This window comes from Poecilia formosa, unplaced genomic scaffold (genome assembly GCF_000485575.1).
Source record: "Poecilia formosa unplaced genomic scaffold, Poecilia_formosa-5.1.2 Scaffold59, whole genome shotgun sequence".
Classification (NCBI taxonomy): domain Eukaryota; kingdom Metazoa; phylum Chordata; class Actinopteri; order Cyprinodontiformes; family Poeciliidae; genus Poecilia; species Poecilia formosa.
Window position 1 is genome coordinate 1317717 of NW_006799998.1, and position 21747 is coordinate 1339463.

A 21747-nucleotide genomic window follows, 5' to 3' on the forward strand; every position below is an offset into this window, starting at 1 on the left:
TGTTCAACAAGCAGTACCCAGGCACACACACATACACAGTAACATTGCCTTTGCTCCAAGTGCAAATAATTAATGATGTGTCGAGGCAGAAAGGCAAGAAAAACAGGCTCAATGTTGTATTTAAATCAAGGTTAAGGAAAATTGGAGCCGCATGAAAATTATATTGGCAAGCTAAAGCTAAAAAAAGAAGGAAAAAAAATAAACAACAGATCGGTAGTTTGCCACGTTTTAATTGGTGCGTCTCTTGTTGGCATGACAACTCCAACTACAGGGTTCACCATTCTGCAGGACCATATGTTCATGATGACTTGGTTTTGAGTCATAGGCTAACAAGCTAAATCAGGAGGTGATAAATAGATAGTCATTTGCAACAGAGACACAGAATAAAAGTTCCTGAATGAAGATTTATACAGAAATCTTTTATGATAACTTCTACTGTATGCTTACAAATACACCACTTTCACGATTGCCTCGTTAAGGTTTGAACAAAGCTCAGGGAGGAAAACAAAGACTAAATGCAAAATACAGCAGGGTGGGTTTTGATGTAAAATAAAATGCATAAATAGCTTTTCTAAAAATTAAACAAATGTTATGATCCAAAAAGAATGCAACCAACGTACCAAACCTCCAATTTTCAAAAATAGGAGGTGACAACACTTCAACTGCAACTGACCTCCCATGCAATAACCTTTTACTTTAGCAGTTATGATGAATGATCTAATCTAACTTCACTGCCGCTACACCTATCTGGGCTTTTCATGACAGTGTGTAGGAGGGCAGATTTGGTAAAGAGATGAAAAGGAAAAATTACCCACTTGTCAAACGATATTTCCAGTACATAATTGTAATACTGAATGATTTGCAAACAAAGTTCTTGTTACAGATGGAGATTAGACAAGTCTCGGGTCAGGCAGCTGTTTATAAATGTTGTCAGACTCCAAAAATAGGGCAAAGAGGGGATCCAGCTATAAGAGGCAAAGACCTAAACTCAACCAGGGGTTTTAGGCATTCACAGCAATACAAAAGCTGTGTTAAGGAAATGCCGCACATAGCTAGACTCCAACAACCCACGACCACCCACAAGTCTCAGCAACTGAAGCAAACGCCGACACATTCATACACAAGCTTCCCTCGGTTTCCATCAACTGTCACGTCAAAACCACTGTTCCTTTTCCGAGCTCTCTGACCAAAGCAGCAGGTGCAAAAACCACATTTTAAATTTAGCACTTTCAGGGTCTCCATAAAATTAACTTAATTCCCTAAAGTAGTGTTTTTCAACCGCTGTGCCACGGCACACTAGTGTACCGTGAGTGATTGTCAGGTGTGCCGTGAAAATTATCCAATTTCCCCTACCGTAGTTTCCAGACGATAAGCTCCTACTTTTTTTCCTACACTTTGAAAATGCGGCTTTTCTGTGGATTTTTCTTCAACCACCAGGGGGCTCTTTAGCAGGAAGTGAATCATTAGAAGTCAAAATAGAAAATCAAAGAAGAACGCGATAATTTTCATTTAGAACAAGCACATGCTAGCAGCAGTCACGACGGAGAAATGTTTTCAAACTCATATGATGCAGCTTCTAAGTTGAGGAGTATCGATCTGGCTGTATAGGAGGGAAATAAAGCCGCTGCACGTAAACTCGGCGTGAATAAAACCGGATTTGTAGACAGAGAACTGCATCCTTAATATATCCAGCAGTTATTAGGACGCAGCCCTCTGCTGGGTCCTTATGGGAAACCGAGAGCGGCAGAGATACCAGCGGCCTGTAGCCCGGCGCGGCTGATATATGTAAGTTTCCGGGGGGGGTTCAAAAAATGTGAAGGTGCAGTTTATAGCATGGTGCGCTCATACTCCGGAAAATACGGTAATTGGTCTTAAAAGATTTTTTGAAAACGAATTAATTATCTGCAAATAATGCCATCTTTGAGTGTCTTTGCTGTAGTAGTGACTAGCGGCGTAATCATGTAATTTTTTTACCACTAGATGGCAGTAGGTACAGAGCATTTTATATTAAAACAAGAGAATTAGTGATGCATGAATGTTACTAGTTCATGCATCACACATACCACAGTGTTGTGGCACTGTTCAGGTGTATTTTTTTGAAGTGGACATGTTAAGTGCAATTTGAAATAAGAAATGTAAAATATGATAAAAATACATTTTTGTGTTTATTTGATTCCTATTCAAGACACTTTGATAAGAATGACTATATATGTAATATAGGCGGTTACAGAGCATCTTTATTTACATTTTTGGTTGGTGGTGTGCCTCGTGATTTTTTTCAATTAAAACAATGTACCTTGGCTCAAAAAAGGTTGAAAAACACTGCCCTAAAGTAACTGGTTCTTTGGCCTCAGCAGTCTTTAACCCGACATGTAAATTTCTGAGATTAAAAGCTAAACAAAGAAAGCTGGAACTAAAGTTTGATTTCTTAGGATATTGTATTGAACTAATATATTTTCTTCTTTAATGATAAAAGGCTTTGTTCAGGTGTTAACTAAAAACTCTATGGGAACTTGAGCAAATCTAGGAGGTACTAATACTGCAAGCACCAAACAGTATAAATACAGAGAAAGAAGAATAAGAGTTCAAGCTGCACTTTTTGGAAAGTTAGACTTTGGGTGCTGGAACGATGTCACACACCAAGTGTTTCGCTAAAAAAAAAATTAAAAAAAATTACAATATTGTATGATGCCCATTACTATTAACAATACAAGCCAATTTCTCTCAATTTTATGAAATTACTTAAGAATTGTGCTTATAAATAGGGCTTAGGGCAAAGAGGGGATCCGGCTAACAAATTGTTTTAGTAAATGATTATTTTATTACCAATGTTTTTAATTTGATACAAACATTGGCATTTTCTGCAGATTTTTCATTTAACCACTTAAAATTATTTTATACAATATTAAAAATACATAAAATAATTAAAAATTTTTTTTATTTTTTTTTAAAAAAATGAATTGAATGCATTTTATTGCCTAAAATGCAATAACAGCATTCTCTTAGTGCAGTGTTTCTCAATTATTTTCTGTCAGGTTTCTGCAGACATCGTGCAGGTCCGATGCAGTCGGGTTTGGAGGGCCGCTGCAGCGGGTTTCACCAGTTTCCGGGGGCTTTGCGGCCGACGGGATGGAGAATATTTCGCTGTCCTGCTCTTAGTCATCAGATCAAAGACTAACGGATTTCACCTTGGAGTCAGATTCTGCACCAGCAAAATTACTGAACGCCGGGAGGTAGTCTTCGTCTTAATCCAGGTCAAGAAGTGGTACGACAGCATCAAGCTGGTCACCCCAACTGGCTTGAGCTAAAGGGAGCTGTCCCTCATCGGTCGTGGCAAGAACTGGTGGAGGGGGATTGGATACCCCCAGCACAGGGTCCGCCTATGACAAGCTAGTTTGTCGCCGTCAAAGAGTTTTAACAGAGAGCCGAGCCATGTAGCAGCTCCTGGTAACACTAACCCATCTTGGGCATGTTGCGGCTCCAGACACAAAGCACACACAGCCCCCCCAATACTTTGCCACTATTTGAGAAGTACTGTGTAAGTTTGATCATTTGTAGCAAAGATGTAACTGCAGCTAAATAAATACTTTGTCAACATGTAAAAAGGGCCGGTCTTTCTGCTTGACTTAGCAGATTAGACCTACACTGTGTTGATGTTGACTATTTTTCCAATTAAGTGATTAAAGATTGAATAGCAAAAGTTGCTTGTAAGCAATCTCGCTTATTAGAATCTCAATTCCCAATAACAGAAGAAATGGAATCAAAAAAATCTACATGACTTCACATAAGCTCGGATGCGTTTTATGAAGTCTGTATAAGTAAACAAAACGAAAAGTAGAAGTGGTCTCTCACCATCAATGTTTAGCATCATCTTCCACATGGCAGGGCGCACAGACTGGTGAAAGCCAAACCAAACTTCCCTCCCTCCTCCCAGAGGATGGTCATAGCCCTCTGGGGCTGAGAAGAAAGATCGGCCAACTGGAGTGTACCTGAACGAAGTGAGGGAAGAATTATTAGAGAAAAGCAAAATGATTGAAGACGGTTTAGAAAATGTTTAAGGAATCTTAACACAGACGTGAAAGTGAACAAATCAGCAGACTACAAAAACGATCAGGAGGTAAAAGGAAAATGACATCCTAACTTGAGAGCGTACATCAGAATGTTTTGTTACGGTGTCACATTCAGCTTATCTTGAATATAATCTCGGACAGCATCAGTGAAATGAGAAACTGATGACACAGCCTCAGCGCATCCACCTCTCATTACTTTGCACAAAAGACACATTAAATTCTGCATGTAGGCCACATTTTATTCTGTGACTCCTGCACTGATGGTGTGTGGAGATACCAAAGTAATACCTTCAGCCTCCAGCACCTGTGAGCAGAGCTAAATGAAAGGTGCTGATAAAAACAACCTTTTAATAACCCTTTGAAAGAGTTTTTTATTACAGCTTTGGCAATATTGTGTAGAACTCCGTCTTGTGCTGAGCCTCAGGAAAAAGCTATTGACTGCAAGATAGTATGTTGTTTTGTGAGCGTTCATAAAAGATGTGTTTGATTTCCGTTTGGATCAGAGTGCTGATACTAGAGCCACTATGGCGACACAAACACATGACATTTACAAAGAATATCTAAGGGGACAAGTTCTATTACATTTTTCTATTTTAAGTCACGATAGAAGAAGTTGAGTGGAGAAAACTCGGGATAGATGCTCTAGTTTCTTGAGGGTAAATTTTTCAATAAATGTTATTTATCTAAGACTGCTTATAAGTTATCGAAGATTAAAACCTCAATTAGAAAAAAAAGCCAGTGGAGGAAATGGATCTTTCCAGAAAAATACATGTAAAAAAATGATATTAATTAAAAAATAAATAAATAAATAAAAATTAAAAATCAGTAGCATCTCACTTCATGGAGGGCAGGTGTCGCAGGACTACATCCACGGCATGCACAGGGTTGGTGCTGATGGGCTTGTCCAGTTCAAGCGGTTCAGGCATACTGCGGCCCGTCAGCACCTCGTGCAGCATGTGCCAACTGACCAGAGACACGAACTTGATGGAAACTTTAAAGGGACGGTCTTTGCCTCCCTCGCCTGGAAGGGTGACATCAAGGTCCACCTGTGGGACGAAGCAAAAACAGTCAAGAAAGACCAAAAAAAAAGTGCAGATATTCAATTGATCATTCACTGAACATTTGTATGATTATATTTTGGCTCACCCCCGTCGGTGCCACAGGCAGTGGGTTGGCTGTGTACAAGCTCCTCTTTCCATCATAGACCGGCCTCCGATCTCCAAAAATTGTGACCTTGAAGTGCTGCACCATGGAGTCGACCACCTCCCTGTATGGCATGAAAAAACACAAGGTTTTATTGCCGTTTTCAGCAAGATGGGAGATTCCTCAAACAATGAACAACACAAACCACAGGCTGCTTCAAATGCACAAAGCACACTGCAAAATTAAAGATGAAAAAAATTATGATTTACTGTTGTATAATAATCTAATGTTGGTTTCTTGGATATGCTTGGAACATAATTTTGAGAAGCACATAAGAAACTACAGCATTTATTTCTCCCCAGTTGCTTCTTGTATTGATAATTTAAAGGTCAGACCACAGCCAGCCATCTTCTACTGGAGTTGGGTGATATGTGGTGTTAAGGTTTACTGAGGTATCTAAAATGAGTAACTATTGATTTAAATGCAATTATTTAAAGCTGCTGCAAATCTGGTGTGTGTCGTGCAAATCCAAGTTTAACCATAACAGCCTTCATTTGTTCCTGCTAGTTCTTCAGCCATTGTTGCTGTTGAGTGGCATTTTCTGAAATGCATCAGTGTGTGGGAATCACACTCTCTACGAAACAGAGGCCTAATAAAGGTGCAACTTGCTCCAATGTAACGCTGAAGCTAACAACTATTTTAGTAATTGATTAAACTATCAATTATTCCGATGATTAATCGGATAAAAAAAATTTGCACATTCTGCAGATTTTTTTTTAATTCACCCACTTATGCATATTTTGGAAAATACTAGAAGTAAGTTAAAAACGCTAACATTTCAATTCCTTTTTTCAATAAGAACAAAATTTTTTTGTCTAAAATGCAATGACAGCATTCCCTTAGCTACAACTATTCCACTTGAATTCTGGGTAGAACATATTTACCGACAAAAAAAGTTGTTTTTTTTAATGTTATGAACATGAACTGTGTAATTTTGGCAAAGTTTTAGTTTTGTTATTGCTTTGGATATGTAGATATCTCAGCAATTTGCTTTTTTTTCTCCAATGACTACAATCTGTATACAGTATATACTTAGCTGATTATTTCAATATTCAATTCATCATAATTAATCTGACTTATCGCTTCAGCCCGACTCAATACATTGATTCAGTAACAATTTATTTGTTTTTTTAAATAACTCCTTTAAGTCGTAAAACTCAAAATAAACAAGGCAATAAAACTTTACTGCAAAAAAAAAAAGAAGAGGAGAGCAAAACAAGCTAAGTAAAACCAACAGCCTCAACATTAAAATACTAATGTGGGAAAATGAAAAGGACAAATAAGAAGAGGACAGAGAAGTATTAGCAGTAATATGTTCTGAATATTCCAGAGAGCCTGTGACAGATGGACTGTGAGAACACATGCTTTCTTTTATATACACTTAGTGCTCTACTTGGAAGGTGGAAATATTTAAGTCTGGTGAAGAGGAAAAGGATGCCATCACTGGCTGAACTAAAGCCCGGCAGGAAAAAGTTTAGGTAAGCTAGATTTCAACAATAAGAACAGATTAATGGAAGGTAAGCCAATGAAAAAAAGAACAGCAGTCATGACATTACAAGGGCCTTGTGGTTCACAGGAATTATGAAAACATTTTGAGATGAAAAGCTTGCAATCATCTTTAAAGAAGTCAGTTAATGTGTGAAAACATCTGGACTACTCTTACAATTTGCATCCTGGCTACTCTCCTATCCAACTTCCGCCATCAAGAAAGAAAAACTTTAAACACAAATTTTTGCATTAGAAAATCTGCCAAGGTTCACAAAGAACCAAGTCTTGGAGCAGTTTAAATTTATTTTCCTGGAAGTGATCGTCACAAACAATTAGAACATTTTCTTCTTTATTTGGTTTCCTCAAAGATGATTGTTCACCGCTATCCTGTCAGATTTTACTAAGGCGGTTCACAGTTTTAGTCATTTCAGCAATCTCCTCTTTATTGTTTGTTGCTTCACTAATAACTGGAACCCTGAGAAGCACAAGGACACATTTTCCACAAATACAAGTGGAGTCAACAGAGTACTTGAGAAAAAAAGCTACTCCCAGCAGCAGTTAAGGTTAAATCCCTTGATGAATCATAGCACTACTTTGCCAAAAGCAGACTAACCCATTTCTGCTTAGCTGAATCCAGGTCGGGATGCCTTGTTGTTTTTTTTTTCTTTTTTTTTTAGTGGCGCTTTAGTCATTACAACAAATATATAATAAAAATACTTCAAATTTAAAACGCAGGATGTGGTGTGTGTCATGGTGTGCACTGACTCAGGGCGTTGATGGCTTTTGGAAAAAGCTATTCATGCGTCTAGTAGTCACACATTTTAACCGGCTTGTGGCGCCTTTAGCAGGGCAAAGGGTCAAACGAGTAGACGACAAGTTGAAAGCTGAACTGAAGAAAAGAAAAACCTTCTGGCTCTGGGACAGTGGTGGATGTTTCTAATGTTCATCACTCAGGGAAGAACCAACCAATGATGTGAGTCATGTTCATGAACATCTGTTTAGCTGGAAGTGATTTTGAGTTGGACTCTGTCTCTAAAGCAGCTTCTGACAGGAAGTGGTCACCAGTACCTAGATTTATATGTTAACTAGATAATACAAACGCACTTACTGCCAGCTGTGCAGCATTAGATATCAGTAAAATGCCTCGTTTTAAACAGATGTGATGAAGTGATTTCCATTAACAGAGCCAGATCTTACCTGTTCACTCGACGTGGGCACTTGTCAGGCTTGATGTCGACCTCGTAGAGGTAGACATCCATCTTTGGGATTTCCACCTGGAAGCAGTTGGCCAGCAGCTTGATTGGCTTCCCCATGGTGCCATAGCCAGGCCGCCGAGGCATGGAGAACAGGGCCTGGGGCCCAACGGCTCCTGAGAGGAGAACAAAAATATAAGGAATATAATAAAAACAGTCTTTGTGTGGATCAGATTCAAGTCACTCAGGCCAGAAGCATAAAAAAAAACATGACTCATAAAACATACTAAAACTTGAGCAATAGTAACTTTTCAATAGTTCTGTAATGCACACTACACACAGCGCAAAATGTATTCATACCCCTTGATCTTGCTACAACCACTTTAACGGATTTTGTAGGGATTTGGTGTGATAGAGCAACAGAAAGAAGTGCATGACTGTTTAGCAGAAAAAAAATGACAGGTTTGCCCTCATCTAATCAATTCATAGTAGAATCACCTTTTGGTCCAATCACAGCCTCCAAGTTTTTTGGGGTCCATCTGACTAATTGAAACTGGTGAACAGTTGCCTCATTTTTATGTTTTTTTTTTTTGTTTGTTTTTTGTTTTTTCTTGCAGCCTCCAACAGATTTTCTTCCAGAATTGCTTTTCTAAAAATCAACTGACCATCCTCCCTGTTCTTCATGAAGAGAAGCAAACAGCATTGTGCATCTATTGATCCATCCATCTACTGACTACGGATATTATTTTTTATAACCTGATGCTCCTTTATACTTCTTCACAACTATATTCCAAACTGTCTGGTGTGATTGTTGATCTTCCTGAGCCGTTTGCCCAACAATGTTTTCTAGCAAACCACTGAGGCCTTAATATAGAAACAAACATCTGTATTTAGACTCAGATTAAATTACACACCGGTGGACTATTTTCTAATTTGGTGACTGAATACAACGGGCTGCTCTGGATTTTACTTAACGGTATCAGACTAAAGCTGGCTGGAAAATAATAACTCTTAGGGTTTTGTTTGTAAAAATATATTGTTTTCCTACACCTTTTAATGAGGTACTATGTGTTGGTTTATCTTTCAAAAAAATTACAAAACAATTCACTGCGGTTTGTGATTTTAGTGAACGGTGTAAAATTGTAAGGCGTATTAGTTATTTTGTTTGACTGTGTAGATGTTCATTTAATCAATTCTACTGTTTTTGCTGATAATCAGATAAATGTTTATTAATAAAATCACTTTAAAATAATGAAAAGTTATTAGAAAAACAAAAAAAAACAATAGTGCACCAAATGATTAAAAACAGAAATACTGCACTGGTCGGAACAAATTACATATTAATGAGGTTACTGATGATTTAATCGTTTCCTTTTTTAAAAAAAAAAATCAATGAAGTATTTTAGAATTTCAATTGAATCCGAATGACTGTCTCGCTGTAATTACAAAACAAAGCAGAGAAACTGAAAATGTCACGATAAGGTTATGTGTATGGGGGAAATGCCAACAAATACGACACATCACATGCTGACATTTCTAATCATGAAACACCCACAAACACACTGCACCCTCCACAGAACTGCATCTTTGCAAGTTTAATATCAAACGTGATCAACGCTGACGATTAAAACCAAAGCGGAGAATTTCTGGCATTTCTAGGCACATCAACCCTGAAGGAAACCCTGCCAACTTTCAGCGTTGGTTTATTTGAATATGTTAATCAAGAATTGAGTGAATCAGCAGTAAGAGACAAAATCAAGACGTTTGCAAAGAGCTCTTCCCGCTGCCATTTTAGACTACCAATTCTATTCCATTTCACCGTCATGCAGACAGAAAGCATATGCCTCAAAGATGTAAATATCTGATGAAAGTGTGTCAAGGGTTTCAAAACTTCTAAGCTCTAAGGGACAAAATTTAAGCACATAATGACTAAAAACAAAAAAGTGACACATGGCTGCTTTTAGAGTGAGAAAAAAAAAGAGACGCGAATGTCTGAGGCATGAGTCACTTTGATCCTTAAACTGTTATTTTCCACTTTAATCCGCGACAATCTTGTTGAGGCTATTTAGGCTCTGCTGAGGCTTGCAAAGCCTCATCAAAGCCGAGAACACTAACTCTTTGCTGACATCACAACTTACTGTACCGTTTGTACTACTCCAACGATTGTATCATTCTGCTATTGTTATGAAACATTCATCTTCATACAGGAGCTCACTGAAGGCTCGCCTATTTGCCTGGGTGGTGCTGCTTTGTTTACTCTCCCTCCCCATCAACCCATGGTGCTTTCATTTCAACTTTCCCCACAGCTTCAGCGCTCCCGACCAAAAAAAAAAAGGTGCCCGTTATGTGTCACTGAAAAATAAGAGTCATGTTTGAGCGTGTGATTCATCTCTGATTTGACTCACGGGTCCCACATGTGTAGGCTGCAGTTGAAAGCTGCGCTCAGGGGGAAGTTCATAGAAAATCTCCCCACAACAAAAAAGAAACCTGAAGTGAGGTAACGGCACACAATGTGAGCTTGTTTATTTACAGTCGGGACATAGCGTGTTTTTTGTTTTTTGTTTCCTGTGGAAAATGGCTAGGTTGATGAAAGGGTAAAGGCTTAGAATTACTTGAATAAAATGTGCAAAAAAAAAAAACATGAGGGAGGGCTGGGAATTCTGCTACTCACATGCGCAGATTACGTGTTTGGTAATTTGTGAAATTTGTGTAGTGAGCCCACACAAAAGCTCTGAAAACAGGCATCTATTAAGAGGTATTTATAGAAATAAGATGCTGCTCTTGATTTTCTAGCTCACTAAAAATGTTCATCCAGGATAGTTGGGAGTGGCATGATTATAGAAGAGGCGGGGTTGATGTTCTGTGGTTTTTATCGGCGTCTTGGAACTGGCCTCTACACGGTGTGAGTCACAGGGCCACCACCACAGAAGAAGAAATGTGCTAAAGCACCCAGCTTTTGAACTCATCAATAGATTAGGCCAAGTAGTAATAATAGCATCTTAAATCTTTAGAAATCTCCTCCTACTGCCGCAAGCTGGTTTGTCTTCAGCCTGAAACCCACACATATATTAATTCATAGACGTGGTATTAAACAAGAAGACTGCAGGAAATTCAGTTTTTGTTTTTACAGAGAACAATACAGTCAGAGTGGTACTTTTTTGGGGGGGGGCATTTTACACAAACTCAACCACGTGATTTTCAGCTTCAAACAAACTCCTTTTTACATTGCAGAATTACTCATTAGATGTTCAAAAACGTGCCTCTTTGGTAAATGGAAACTTACTGCAAGCTGAGGTGACATGCTCAGATTCAAAACAAAACCTCTTTAACCAATTCGCACCCCCCATTTTTTTTGTATATCAGCTTTGTCATTTTATTCATTCTTATTTCCCTCTTAGATCTAAGAAACCCAATTTATAGTAGTGCGCTTACTTTTGTAGCCAAGCATTTTCATGTGTTCTTGATTAATAATCAGAATCAGCCTTATTGGCCAGGTTTGTGAACAAAGAAACAACCACCAAGGAATTTGACTTCTGTTTCACCCAACTACAGCATACAGACAATAAAAATATATAAAACTTTAAAAATGAAAACAATAAAACGAACACGCGTAATACACCTAATTTTAAAATAAAGAAAGAAATTAAATAAATATTTGACTTTTACTTATTTAGTTGTAATTTATTTTTCTTTTTTTTTTTTTCTTGGAAAGAAAATATTTTTTTCCTGTGAACTGCTGTTGTCTAAATATAGCGAGCTTCTATCCTGTAGAGGGGTTATTATTTAAAACCCAAATCTCAACAGAGAACACGCAGCACAGTGGCTCACACTGTTCCAAAATACCAGGAGCTTGAGAAAACCCACTTTAGTCAAAGCACTCATTCACCTGTGAACACACAGAACTGCTTAATAATACACACGTGGGAGGCAACAAGCTGAGAGCCTGAAAATCTAACAAGCATGTCACACAGATGTTTATTGAAGGCATTTATGAACCTGGCAGTAATGACTCAACAAAACAAAGCCGATAACGGGATCGCTATGTACCGCTTCAAGTCTTCCTTCAGGGAGACATAACAAAGCGATCTTCTAAAAGTAAAATAAACGGCAGGACTAGTTGCTCTGAAAGGAGGGATCATGTCTAACCCAGCAATAGGAGAGTTCACTTTTGATGAAAGTGTTAATTTATGCAAGTCCAGCAGTGTTCAACGATGTGATTTTGGCAACTGGACATTTGTCTTACTTGTAAGCAACAGAAAAGTCCAGTCAGCTGACTGACGGTGTGCAGCAACAGGTGTCGCATCGCACTATGCTTCAAAAAGCCAGAGAAAGCTGTGGTTGTTTCTATAGCATCTCATTAAGATCAATACGATGGAACATTAGTGCACAAGATGCTGCACACCTATGAAGACATGCCATCATAAGGTTACAAAATCTCCAGGCTGATATTACAAAATCAGGCATATTTTGATTAAAAAAAAAAAAAAAAAAAAAAAAAAAGACCTATTGTTTGGGACATGATGCAGTTTGCTAGAACAAATGTTAAGTTTCAGCAACATATTCACTCCTTTTCTCCTACTGATTGTTAGTAATTGCCGTGAACGACTTTAGAGAAATCAGAAGTTTACCTAAAAATGCTGTACCCCATGTTTCTGCCTTAGAAATCGAGAGTGAAAACTTGGATGTACTTTTGGTTAATTACCGGAAGGATATGCCTTCATAAACAAAGGCATAGGTCGAGGCAGATCAGATCTTCCCACTATACATCAGTGTGGTTTCGTTTCCTTAGACATGCAAACAAAAAAGTGAGAGAACATTTTACCACAATCAGCTTGCAAAGTTTCAGTTTTCTGCTGTTTAATATAGTCAGCTGGCATTATGCGAGCTTTTTGTGGTCTTACAACAACTATACTGACTCCGAAGATTCTAAGGGAGATTTCACAACTGATAATCAGGTAGACTCGGTTCGATTGGGGACCAATGTTGCAGCATTTGTTACATATTCAGCTGGTGCAATTCGCTTTCACACTGCACCGTGTCAAACCAACAAAACCCTTTAAACAACTTGTTCATCCCCTCGCCTGCAGTGGCGCTGCACTAAGAACCACTAAAGAAACAATGCAAAAACCTCTGAAGACGACACAGAGGTACTTTCTTCTCCACAAAATGTAAACACAGGTTGTAGGACTTCTCTTTTGTCTTGGCAGAAGATCTCGAGTCATTTCTCCTCCTAGCGCTAGACTCAAGTGTTTGTTTTGGTTGAAATTATCCAAGATACCTTGCAATAATTATTCCTTTCTTGGTTTTGGAGTGAACACCAGTCTACTTGACATTCATATACGCATTCGAACCACACTAGAGTTCACTTTAATCAAACAGAGACCACAGTTTTTAGTTGGACCATTGTTCACCTTTTTGGTCAGCATTGTCGATGGAGTACACGTTCATACGTCTGCAAATGAACCAGACTTTCTGGGAAAAAAACTAGACTTTTATTAAAGCAATTTTAACAAGGCAGGTGTGAATGCACTTCAATAGCATCTCTAATGTCGAAAATCTCAGTATTTTCATACACAACGTATAATCTCAATGCATTTCTCAAACCTCTGTGTTTTTGTTGCAAGTCAATCAGACCGCTCATCAAACTAATTGCATTCAACATGAGCCGAGTCTGGCTGCAACACAAGTGCCCACTTAACACCAAAAGCTAACCTGATGGAATAAATTATTTAGTAGAAAGGTCAAGACGCACTGAATAAAAACAGCTACTTTCAACACCACCAAATAATCACTTTAGATTTTATCAAATGATTATTATGTAGCAAGAACAATAAGGAAACTAAAAATTGCACGCATGTGTGCATGTGGCAGAAATAATTCAGTTTTCAACTTTATAGTGCAGCAGTAATCGAGACGCATTTTTCCTTGAAAAATGTTGCAGAAACATCTCAGCAATGTGAACTCATTCCACTCGGTTGCCTTGTAACACAACACAGTCACACTGTAAACAGTGGGCCAGGAGCCAGGGAAACTGCATGGTGAGAAGCCAGGCTGACATCCACTCACTGCAAACCCCCTCTGCCACGTCCTTCCCTTACACAAACGGCCACTCTCACACTGCTGACGCCAACACGCAAGTCCACAACGCAACACACACACACACACACACACACACACAATACAGCTGTTGTACTTCTAATCCGGAGAGGCCTGAACGTTGGGAACAGGACGAGAGCTCAGTAACCAGGCACAATGGCGTCAGTCACAACCGGCCGAACCTAGAGACGCGCTTGCTCACAGAAAAACTGAAAGCTTCTGGGAGGACTGATGCCTGTCCCACACATCGCTACTCCTCCTTCCCGCTCCCTCCATCAACCTCAGAGAGAGCGTGCTGCATCTCGCACCCAGGGGAGTCACTGCCACTCTTAGCTACGGATAAACACCAGTCGGCCGTCACGTACCGACAGGCTGACAAGGGTATGCTCGGTCACAACAACGTGCAAATATGTTGAAATCCCTTCTGCACCACCTTCAAGGCAAAACCTGGGCTTAAAAAAAGAGCAAACAAGTATCTTACACAAATATTTTCAGAAAGCGTGTGAGGGAGGAGTTAGTGAGCCTAATGCCAGACCCGAGTAGGTCGCAAAAGGGAATTCATGGCAGTTTGACAGTAGTAGGTGATGACTGACAAAGAAAAACTAAATGAGGGATGTCAAAAGTGTGGCCCAGGGCCTATTGAGGCCCTTGGAATAATTTTGTTTGGCTTCAAACCATAGATGAAGTATGAAACAAATTTGGTCCTCCAGGAAATGAAACTGCTGCAGATGACAGCCTCGTATGTCATCTTAAATGGGATATTTTTGTTATTTATATTTATTAAGGCAAATATCTGAGACCCATTTTGAGACCTTCAATAACCAGTGGCCTAAATGAGGCCTTCTTCTGTATTGCTGGTCCAGCCTGACAGGCTGAGCAGACACAGGCTCTTTTACTTATAATGTTGAGTTAAGTGCAATTAAAGTACACATAGGTACTAAACCAGGGGAATTAATTAAATCTTCAATTATAATTAATAATTCAATTCAATTAGTAATTCAATTATGGCTTTAAACAATCACAGAACTATTGGCAAAAATATATTATAAAAAGAAGGGCTGCGTAATATTTTGAATTGCAATCACAATGTCAATATCAATATTTACTAAGTCTAAATCGCAAAGGACTCCTAAGATGCAATAGTTGATGCGGTATCATACTTCAAGGCCACACATTTGTACTCTGCCAGCCAGTAATATATTTGGCCAGATTGAAGGGCAATAGTAGTGCTGGATGCTCAACCTGTCATCTGTAATGCCCCCAAGAAAATGAACAGAAAATCGTAAACAACAGGAAACTGTTACTTCAAGATAACTGATAATTTAGCAACAGTATCACAATTAAAGGGTTTTGTGATTAATAAACGTAAAACTAAACCTAGTCAACATGTGGATGCTAAGATGATATTAATCATCTTAACATTTAAGAGGCACATTACAAATGCAAGATTCTTGTAACAGTCAGGGGGGAAAGAAAACTACATTTGGAGTAACAAGAAGTCTGAGCCATTCCTTGAATAATTAACTTTGAACAGGTTTTGTATCTGAAAATCAAAATGTTCTTTACCTGCATGAACTTTACTTCCTCTAAGTTTTTATTTGCACTCTTTACACCACACTGAATACATTAACACATTGCAGAAGGAGCCCAAGTTAACATTTAAGAGATTTCTAAATGGAAAGAGGTTTCTAATCAACATTTCAACTAACTTTTGATGCACTGAATAAATTCAAATGACCAACAGAGTGATTTTTATCATTCAGTGAGGCTCAAAGCAGAAAATGCAGGCTTTCACTTCAAGGTCCAATTTTCCTGTCCATAACTTTTCTATGCATTCTGTTAGTGTAGAAACAGTATGAGTAATTGCTACTTTTCTGTTTTCATATAAATGTAAATAGATTTTGTAATAAAGCTAATCTAATTTTTTGTAAATATTTTGAAAAAAAAAATAAGCTGGCAATGTGATACAAAAATGTAATGTTTTAAGCCAAATGTTATATGAAAAGGATAAAGAAAAATATTAAAAACAATAGATTAAGCATTTAAGAAAGCACTAATCTTATGCAAAACCATTAATAATCTGAATGAAAAACAAACATATCCAACAGCAGTTACCCTTATTAAAAAAAATAAATTGGTTAGATCCAATGTCTTTATTATCAATGATACATTTTTGTTTAGCACAGCAATGAACACCCCCTTAAAGACTATAAGGTTTAAGTGCTTTCTCCATAGAAACCAACAACAATATGCCGATAGTTAGCCTTATGGGTGGTTGGGACCGCAGATGTGGGGGGGGTTAGACCATTGTCAACAGGCAGCTTGAATGAACTGAGTATTATGAGGAGAGACTGCAAATCAAGTGCTAAGCCCTCCCTCAAAGCCGACCCTACTGTCTGTACAAAATCCACAGAGAATCGACCTACAAGGAGAATGACAGGGAAGGCAGAGTTTCCCACTGGGGCACAGAGAGGGAAACAGAAGCAGTAACCAAGGAAGAGAAAGAGGAGTTGGGCTGGGGGTGGGGGATCGGAACAGTCTGTGGAAAAAAAAGAAAAAAGAAAAAAAAAAGAGCGGGAATGAGAGGACTGAACTGAACAAAGGCAGCTATAAAACAGGAAAAGAAAGTTGCAGGAAAATGAGAGCATGCTTAAAAACACCAACAGGGTTCTTATTTTAGGCGTCCAATAAATACATTTCACTTCTGTGTTTTCTACAAAGTCCACCTCAAGCTTTAGCTCATATTGAGCTGATTAATCTCTAGCCAACTCAAATCCCACCTGGGTAAAATGTGACAGGTGGATAGTTGAAGGTGGGGATCCCCCTTTACCCCCCTTCTGCCTGCTGTGCTGTGAAAAGCCATCTCATTGTCTTTCCAGTAAATGAACCATCACATGTAATCCAAGGTTTAAACCAGAAGCAAGATAGTTTCCATCTTAACTTTGAAGACTTGTGAATGGATTCTGTTCAGTACAAATCAACTAGCCAGAAGAATGAGACAGAAATCTTTAGATGGAAGATCATTTCTGGGCAAGATATCTTACCTCATGAGGTTTTTGACTGATAAACATCAAGAACAAATCAAATTTAAGAGCTTTGCTTCACACATTGTTTTTCAGGAAGAAATAGCTGCCTTTCCCAACAAAGCAGAAGAATAAAATCAAAGAGTCTAATGCTGTCTATATATATTTTTTTTTTTTGTTCCCAAATATGATTATCATGGTAAAGGTTGGAAAAGCATTTTGTTGGGGCTGAGACAGATTCATTATTGGTGGTTCTCAACTCTGGTCCGCATGAGCCTATTAATCACACATTTATTGAAGCCAGGTGTGTGGAAGCAGGAAAACACCTAAAACATGCAGGACAGTGGGCCCTGAGGACCAAAGTTGGGAAACACTGCTTACCGATTCCCTACTTTAAACCAATGCTAAAATATTTCCATTTTAAACAGGATTCATTCATGCGTTACTAAAGTTGAAATTTGACAAGTTACTGTAGTATAATTTTGTAGATTATATTCTTTGTGATCATCTGAAACTGAAATTTCTTTCAAACTTGGAACAATTATTAAAACAGCCCCACCAGAAATGTTGCCAAATGTCAATTAATTACAGCAGAAGTAGGATTAAGGTATATCCCTTTCACATCTTGTTTCAAGTAAGAGGATTATACAAATTAGAAGGTTTATAGAAAACACAAAACAAAAACAGATGGGCCTTCACATTTTTCTTAATATGACAGGGCTTGTTTTATGCCATGGCAAAATAATGTTCACCATCTGATGTGCTGTGTTAACATCAATGCTGTTAAATTAATTTCATTTTTTTAAAGCTTCAAAAGCATTTACTTCTTACAGCCCTCATGCTCTTGGGAACGATGGCCCCCATGGTAAATATGCTTGATACCATTGAGACGCATCTAAACGGACGAAGTGATCAATAAGCATTTTCCTCACACCATTCTCCAGACCACAGACTGACCAGTGGAAGCCACCCCCCCCTTTTAAACATTCACCCAAGATCAGACCTCAACGGTCAGCATGCAGAAACACAAGATGACCAATTAACAAACACAGCATGTCATCGACACAAACTATGAATGCATTTCAAAATGAAAACACCAGCAATGTTTTTTAACTAACTAAATGTCAAGTTGGATAGTGGTATAGTCAGTGAAACTCCATGTGTTGTGTTCTCAGAGCCCTGAGCAAACACATCCACTACTGGCAGGTCTCCAGGTCTGCTTTTATGGCAACCGTGCTGACTGAGGAGCTGGTGGGGTAAACTACAATAAACAAGCCAAGAGTTTATTAGGATATTGGGTTAAATATTTCCCAGTAATCGCTTTCAAGCATTCTACTGTGCAAGGCTCTCAGTGCGCCTGTCAGAATGCTAAAACTTAGATAAAAATAACAGAATTTCAATATGAGACACCAAGTTGTTTCTAGGATTTGGATAACATTCATTCACTTCTGCATTTGTCTGAGGCACCCGTCTGTCACCATGTGTTGGTGGGAAAACACCTTGCAGTCCCTGTTGCTGTTAATGCTGGGAAGCTGAAGGAGGCGGAGGCGCTAACAGGAGAACAGGCAACAGAGAGGGATCTCCTCTCGAAGGAGGCGAGAGTGGGCAACGGACCAGCTCCAGTATCACGTATCACTGGCTAATCAAGAGAACCTTGCATTCAGTTTATGGTCACAGAAGAGGAAAGCTTCCGTTACAATGGAGACAAAGCCAGGTGGTTCAAAACTGTTTAACGGCCACTATGATCAAGGTGACTGCCGTTTGGTTCTCACCAGGTCTGGACAAAGATGAGTAAAAGTCTAAATTAAACATTACGGTAACTAAAATGAAATTTTTTAAAATAGGAGTTTTTTTTATTATTATTATTATTTTTAAAGTTAGAAGAAATCTATTTCAGTTTCTGGGACAAAATATTTTATAAGTAGAGGATTTCCGATGATAAACGAATGAAAGAATTTATTATACTTATTATTATTGTTGTTATTATCATTATTAATTCCTGTTCGTGATACAATCAGTGGTTATTGTTTATTTTTTGGTCCAGCAAAATTGTGTTGGAAGAATTACCAAAATACTCTTAATGTTCTTTATAAAAAATTCACTGATTTGATATGTGAACACATGCTTGATTATCCCACACAATGTCCGAATATCATGACATTTTTAAAAATATATATTTTATATGATTTCAAGATTTATTTTGGAAATAATGCAAGAATTTAATTTGTTTCCAGTCAGAGCCTGTGACCGTTTTCTATACTATTAAAAGTAACCTCTGGACTGCAAATCCCCCACACATTTATTTTTACAACTAAATAGGGCAAAATATTGATCTGTCATTAGGCGAATATTTTTTTTTTTTAAATTAAGCACTTTTTTGTGATTTTGGATCACAGCTTTCCAATATGACAGACCAGAATTAACCCAAAATATTAACTTTAGAAAGACTTGTTTTATTTATTCACCTACATACATGATCTTGATATAATTTAAGTTACTTTACAGTCATTTCAGATAAAAATGTTTTTACATATTAATTTTCCTATTACACCTCTTTATAACCCTTTTACAAAAACCTCAAATTCTGAGTCTGGTCACTACATTCTTTTTATGTCATAATTTTTGCTTAACTTTACTGCCCAACAGTTTTGAGCACCAAACACATGTACCATAGTAAAGATGTTAAGCTGAAAGGCAGCTGCTAAATATGTTGAGGTCAGTTTGGAGGGGTCAGTCCCTGAGTTCAGCTACGGTCACATGTTGAGATGACCAGCAATACGAGGTTTCAGGGGAATGCCAGGCTTGTGTTTGAAGCCCACACCTGACCTGCCTGATGATGTAAAATCAGCAGAACCACCTCCTCAGTATCACCAAGGAACACGAAATTGAGAATAGCTAAATTATTTCCCCATGAGATCCAAAAGAAAAAATGTACACATCTTGTCCATCCACTCCTTCTACACAATGTCGTTCTAGTGATCGAAACCTACGATCGAGTATAATGGATCTATTACACCTATGTTCCATCTCACCCCTACTTGCGAAACAGCCAAGAAAAGAAATGCTGCAAGATTAATCACCTGTAGTTCCGATTTCCATTCATGAGGTCTCTGCCCGGTTCGCTCCCCGGATCACAGATGTCAAACGTTCGGGACTCCTCCGTTAAGTCCGGTGTCTCCTTCGGGAGTGCAGCGCCTCTGCCTCCTCCGCTGAGTAACAGCGTGTCCTAACCCCCGATATCCTCCTCTTTCACTCCCACTTTGAAAAGGCAACCCTCGCTATGGTTTTCCGTTGGCTCCACAAACCACCTTCTCCGCACGCCGACTACTAAAATCGGATTTCACTGCCACGGCGAAGGATAGTGGCTACTGTGGGGAATGAAAATCTGCTAGTTAGCCAAGTTAGCTTGCTAGCCAGGCTTTGGGGGAAAGTGGCTGGAGCAGACGAGAGGAGCTGTCAGGAGATCATCACAGCAGGGTCATTGAGTCCAACTGAATCCCCACCGATGTATGGCCGTCCCCAGGGACGACATAAATATTAAACCACGGGACAAGGAGTCGTAGGAGCAGCTAAAGTGGTTAGCTCGCAGGCTAGCTCTACTGATAGTTGGAATTCTGACAGACGACGGCCACTTTTTATCGCGTTAAAAACAGCTGCTTCAGGCGGGTCGCTTTTCCCAGTTTCCGTCTTCCGCAGACGTCGTCGTCTGAAAGTAGTGTCCAAGCGTCGAAACGAAGCTGTCAGCCCCGCTGTGTATCCGCCGATAAGTGTCGGGATTTCCAGGCTGGTTGACAGAACAACTCTGCAGGGCTTCGGCAAGCCAGCTAAATATGGTGAAGTTGCCTTTCTGACACCGACAGGAAGAGGTGGGCTCAGTGTTGCCAGACGTCAGAACCAAGAACTCCGCCTTTAGCTAGAGGTAATCCTACGTTTATGAATAAATCAGTGGAACATTACAGGTGCATTTGAATATCGAGTTTAAATTCCGTTTTACCAACACAATTTAAAAGGGAAAACTCAAAATGTATAGCTTTATTACACATAGTGAAAACCACCAAATAAAGTCAACATAAGCCACACAAACTCTTCACTAAGTGTTTATCCAAGCATTTTCATAGAAAATTTAGTAGAGAAAATTATAGCTAATGAAAAGGGAGGGCACTACAGTCTTGAGAGAATTGTGAAGTAAAGTCCATTCAAAAAGACTGAAAGAGATTCACAAGGATTTCTAAAATAGGAAACACAATTTTAAGGCATGTATAGTTAAGGCGAATGTCGCCTTATGCCTCCCTCGACACAAAGGATGTATACACCATTGAAAGGTCTGCTAGTTCACTGAATGCAGCATCCAATAAAATTAATGAAAGGTTAATTGGAAAGGATAAAAATGTGGTCGAAAAAGGTGCACAAGAAGCAAGAATAACTGCAAGTTTGAAAGGATTGTGAAGCAAAGCCCATTTAAGTGATTTGAAGAAGCTTTACAAAGCATGGATAGAGTCAGTACTTCAATAATCACCAAACTAATATATCATAACATGGGCAACCAACAAAATCATATATCATTTGCATGCACGAAGTATTAAAGAGACTATTGGTCAGTGGAAATCAAACTCCCAGAGTCTATAGAAAAGATTTGACTGGAGCTGGTCTGCTGCAATATCAAGTTCAGTCAGT

At 38.7% G+C, this 21747-nt stretch overlaps 1 protein-coding gene across 2 annotated transcripts in view; it reads right to left on the reverse strand.

Moving 5' to 3' along the window:
* Positions 1 to 21015, reverse strand: part of ago3a (argonaute RISC catalytic component 3a) — a 36660-nt gene extending 15645 nt beyond the window's left edge. The window contains exons 1-5 of one of the 2 annotated variants that reach the window (XM_007553821.2): positions 20154 to 21015; positions 7959 to 8130; positions 5217 to 5337; positions 4908 to 5116; positions 3853 to 3989 (exon numbers count right to left, since the gene is read on the reverse strand). In XM_007553821.2, the coding sequence (XP_007553883.1) occupies positions 3853 to 3989; positions 4908 to 5116; positions 5217 to 5337; positions 7959 to 8130; positions 20154 to 20172 (658 nt within the window). In that variant the 5' untranslated portion in view covers positions 20173 to 21015. The remainder of the gene's footprint in view (positions 1 to 3852; positions 3990 to 4907; positions 5117 to 5216; positions 5338 to 7958; positions 8131 to 20153) is intronic. The other variant, XM_007553822.2, reaches the window with a different exon arrangement.
* Positions 21016 to 21747: the final 732 nt, after the last annotated feature.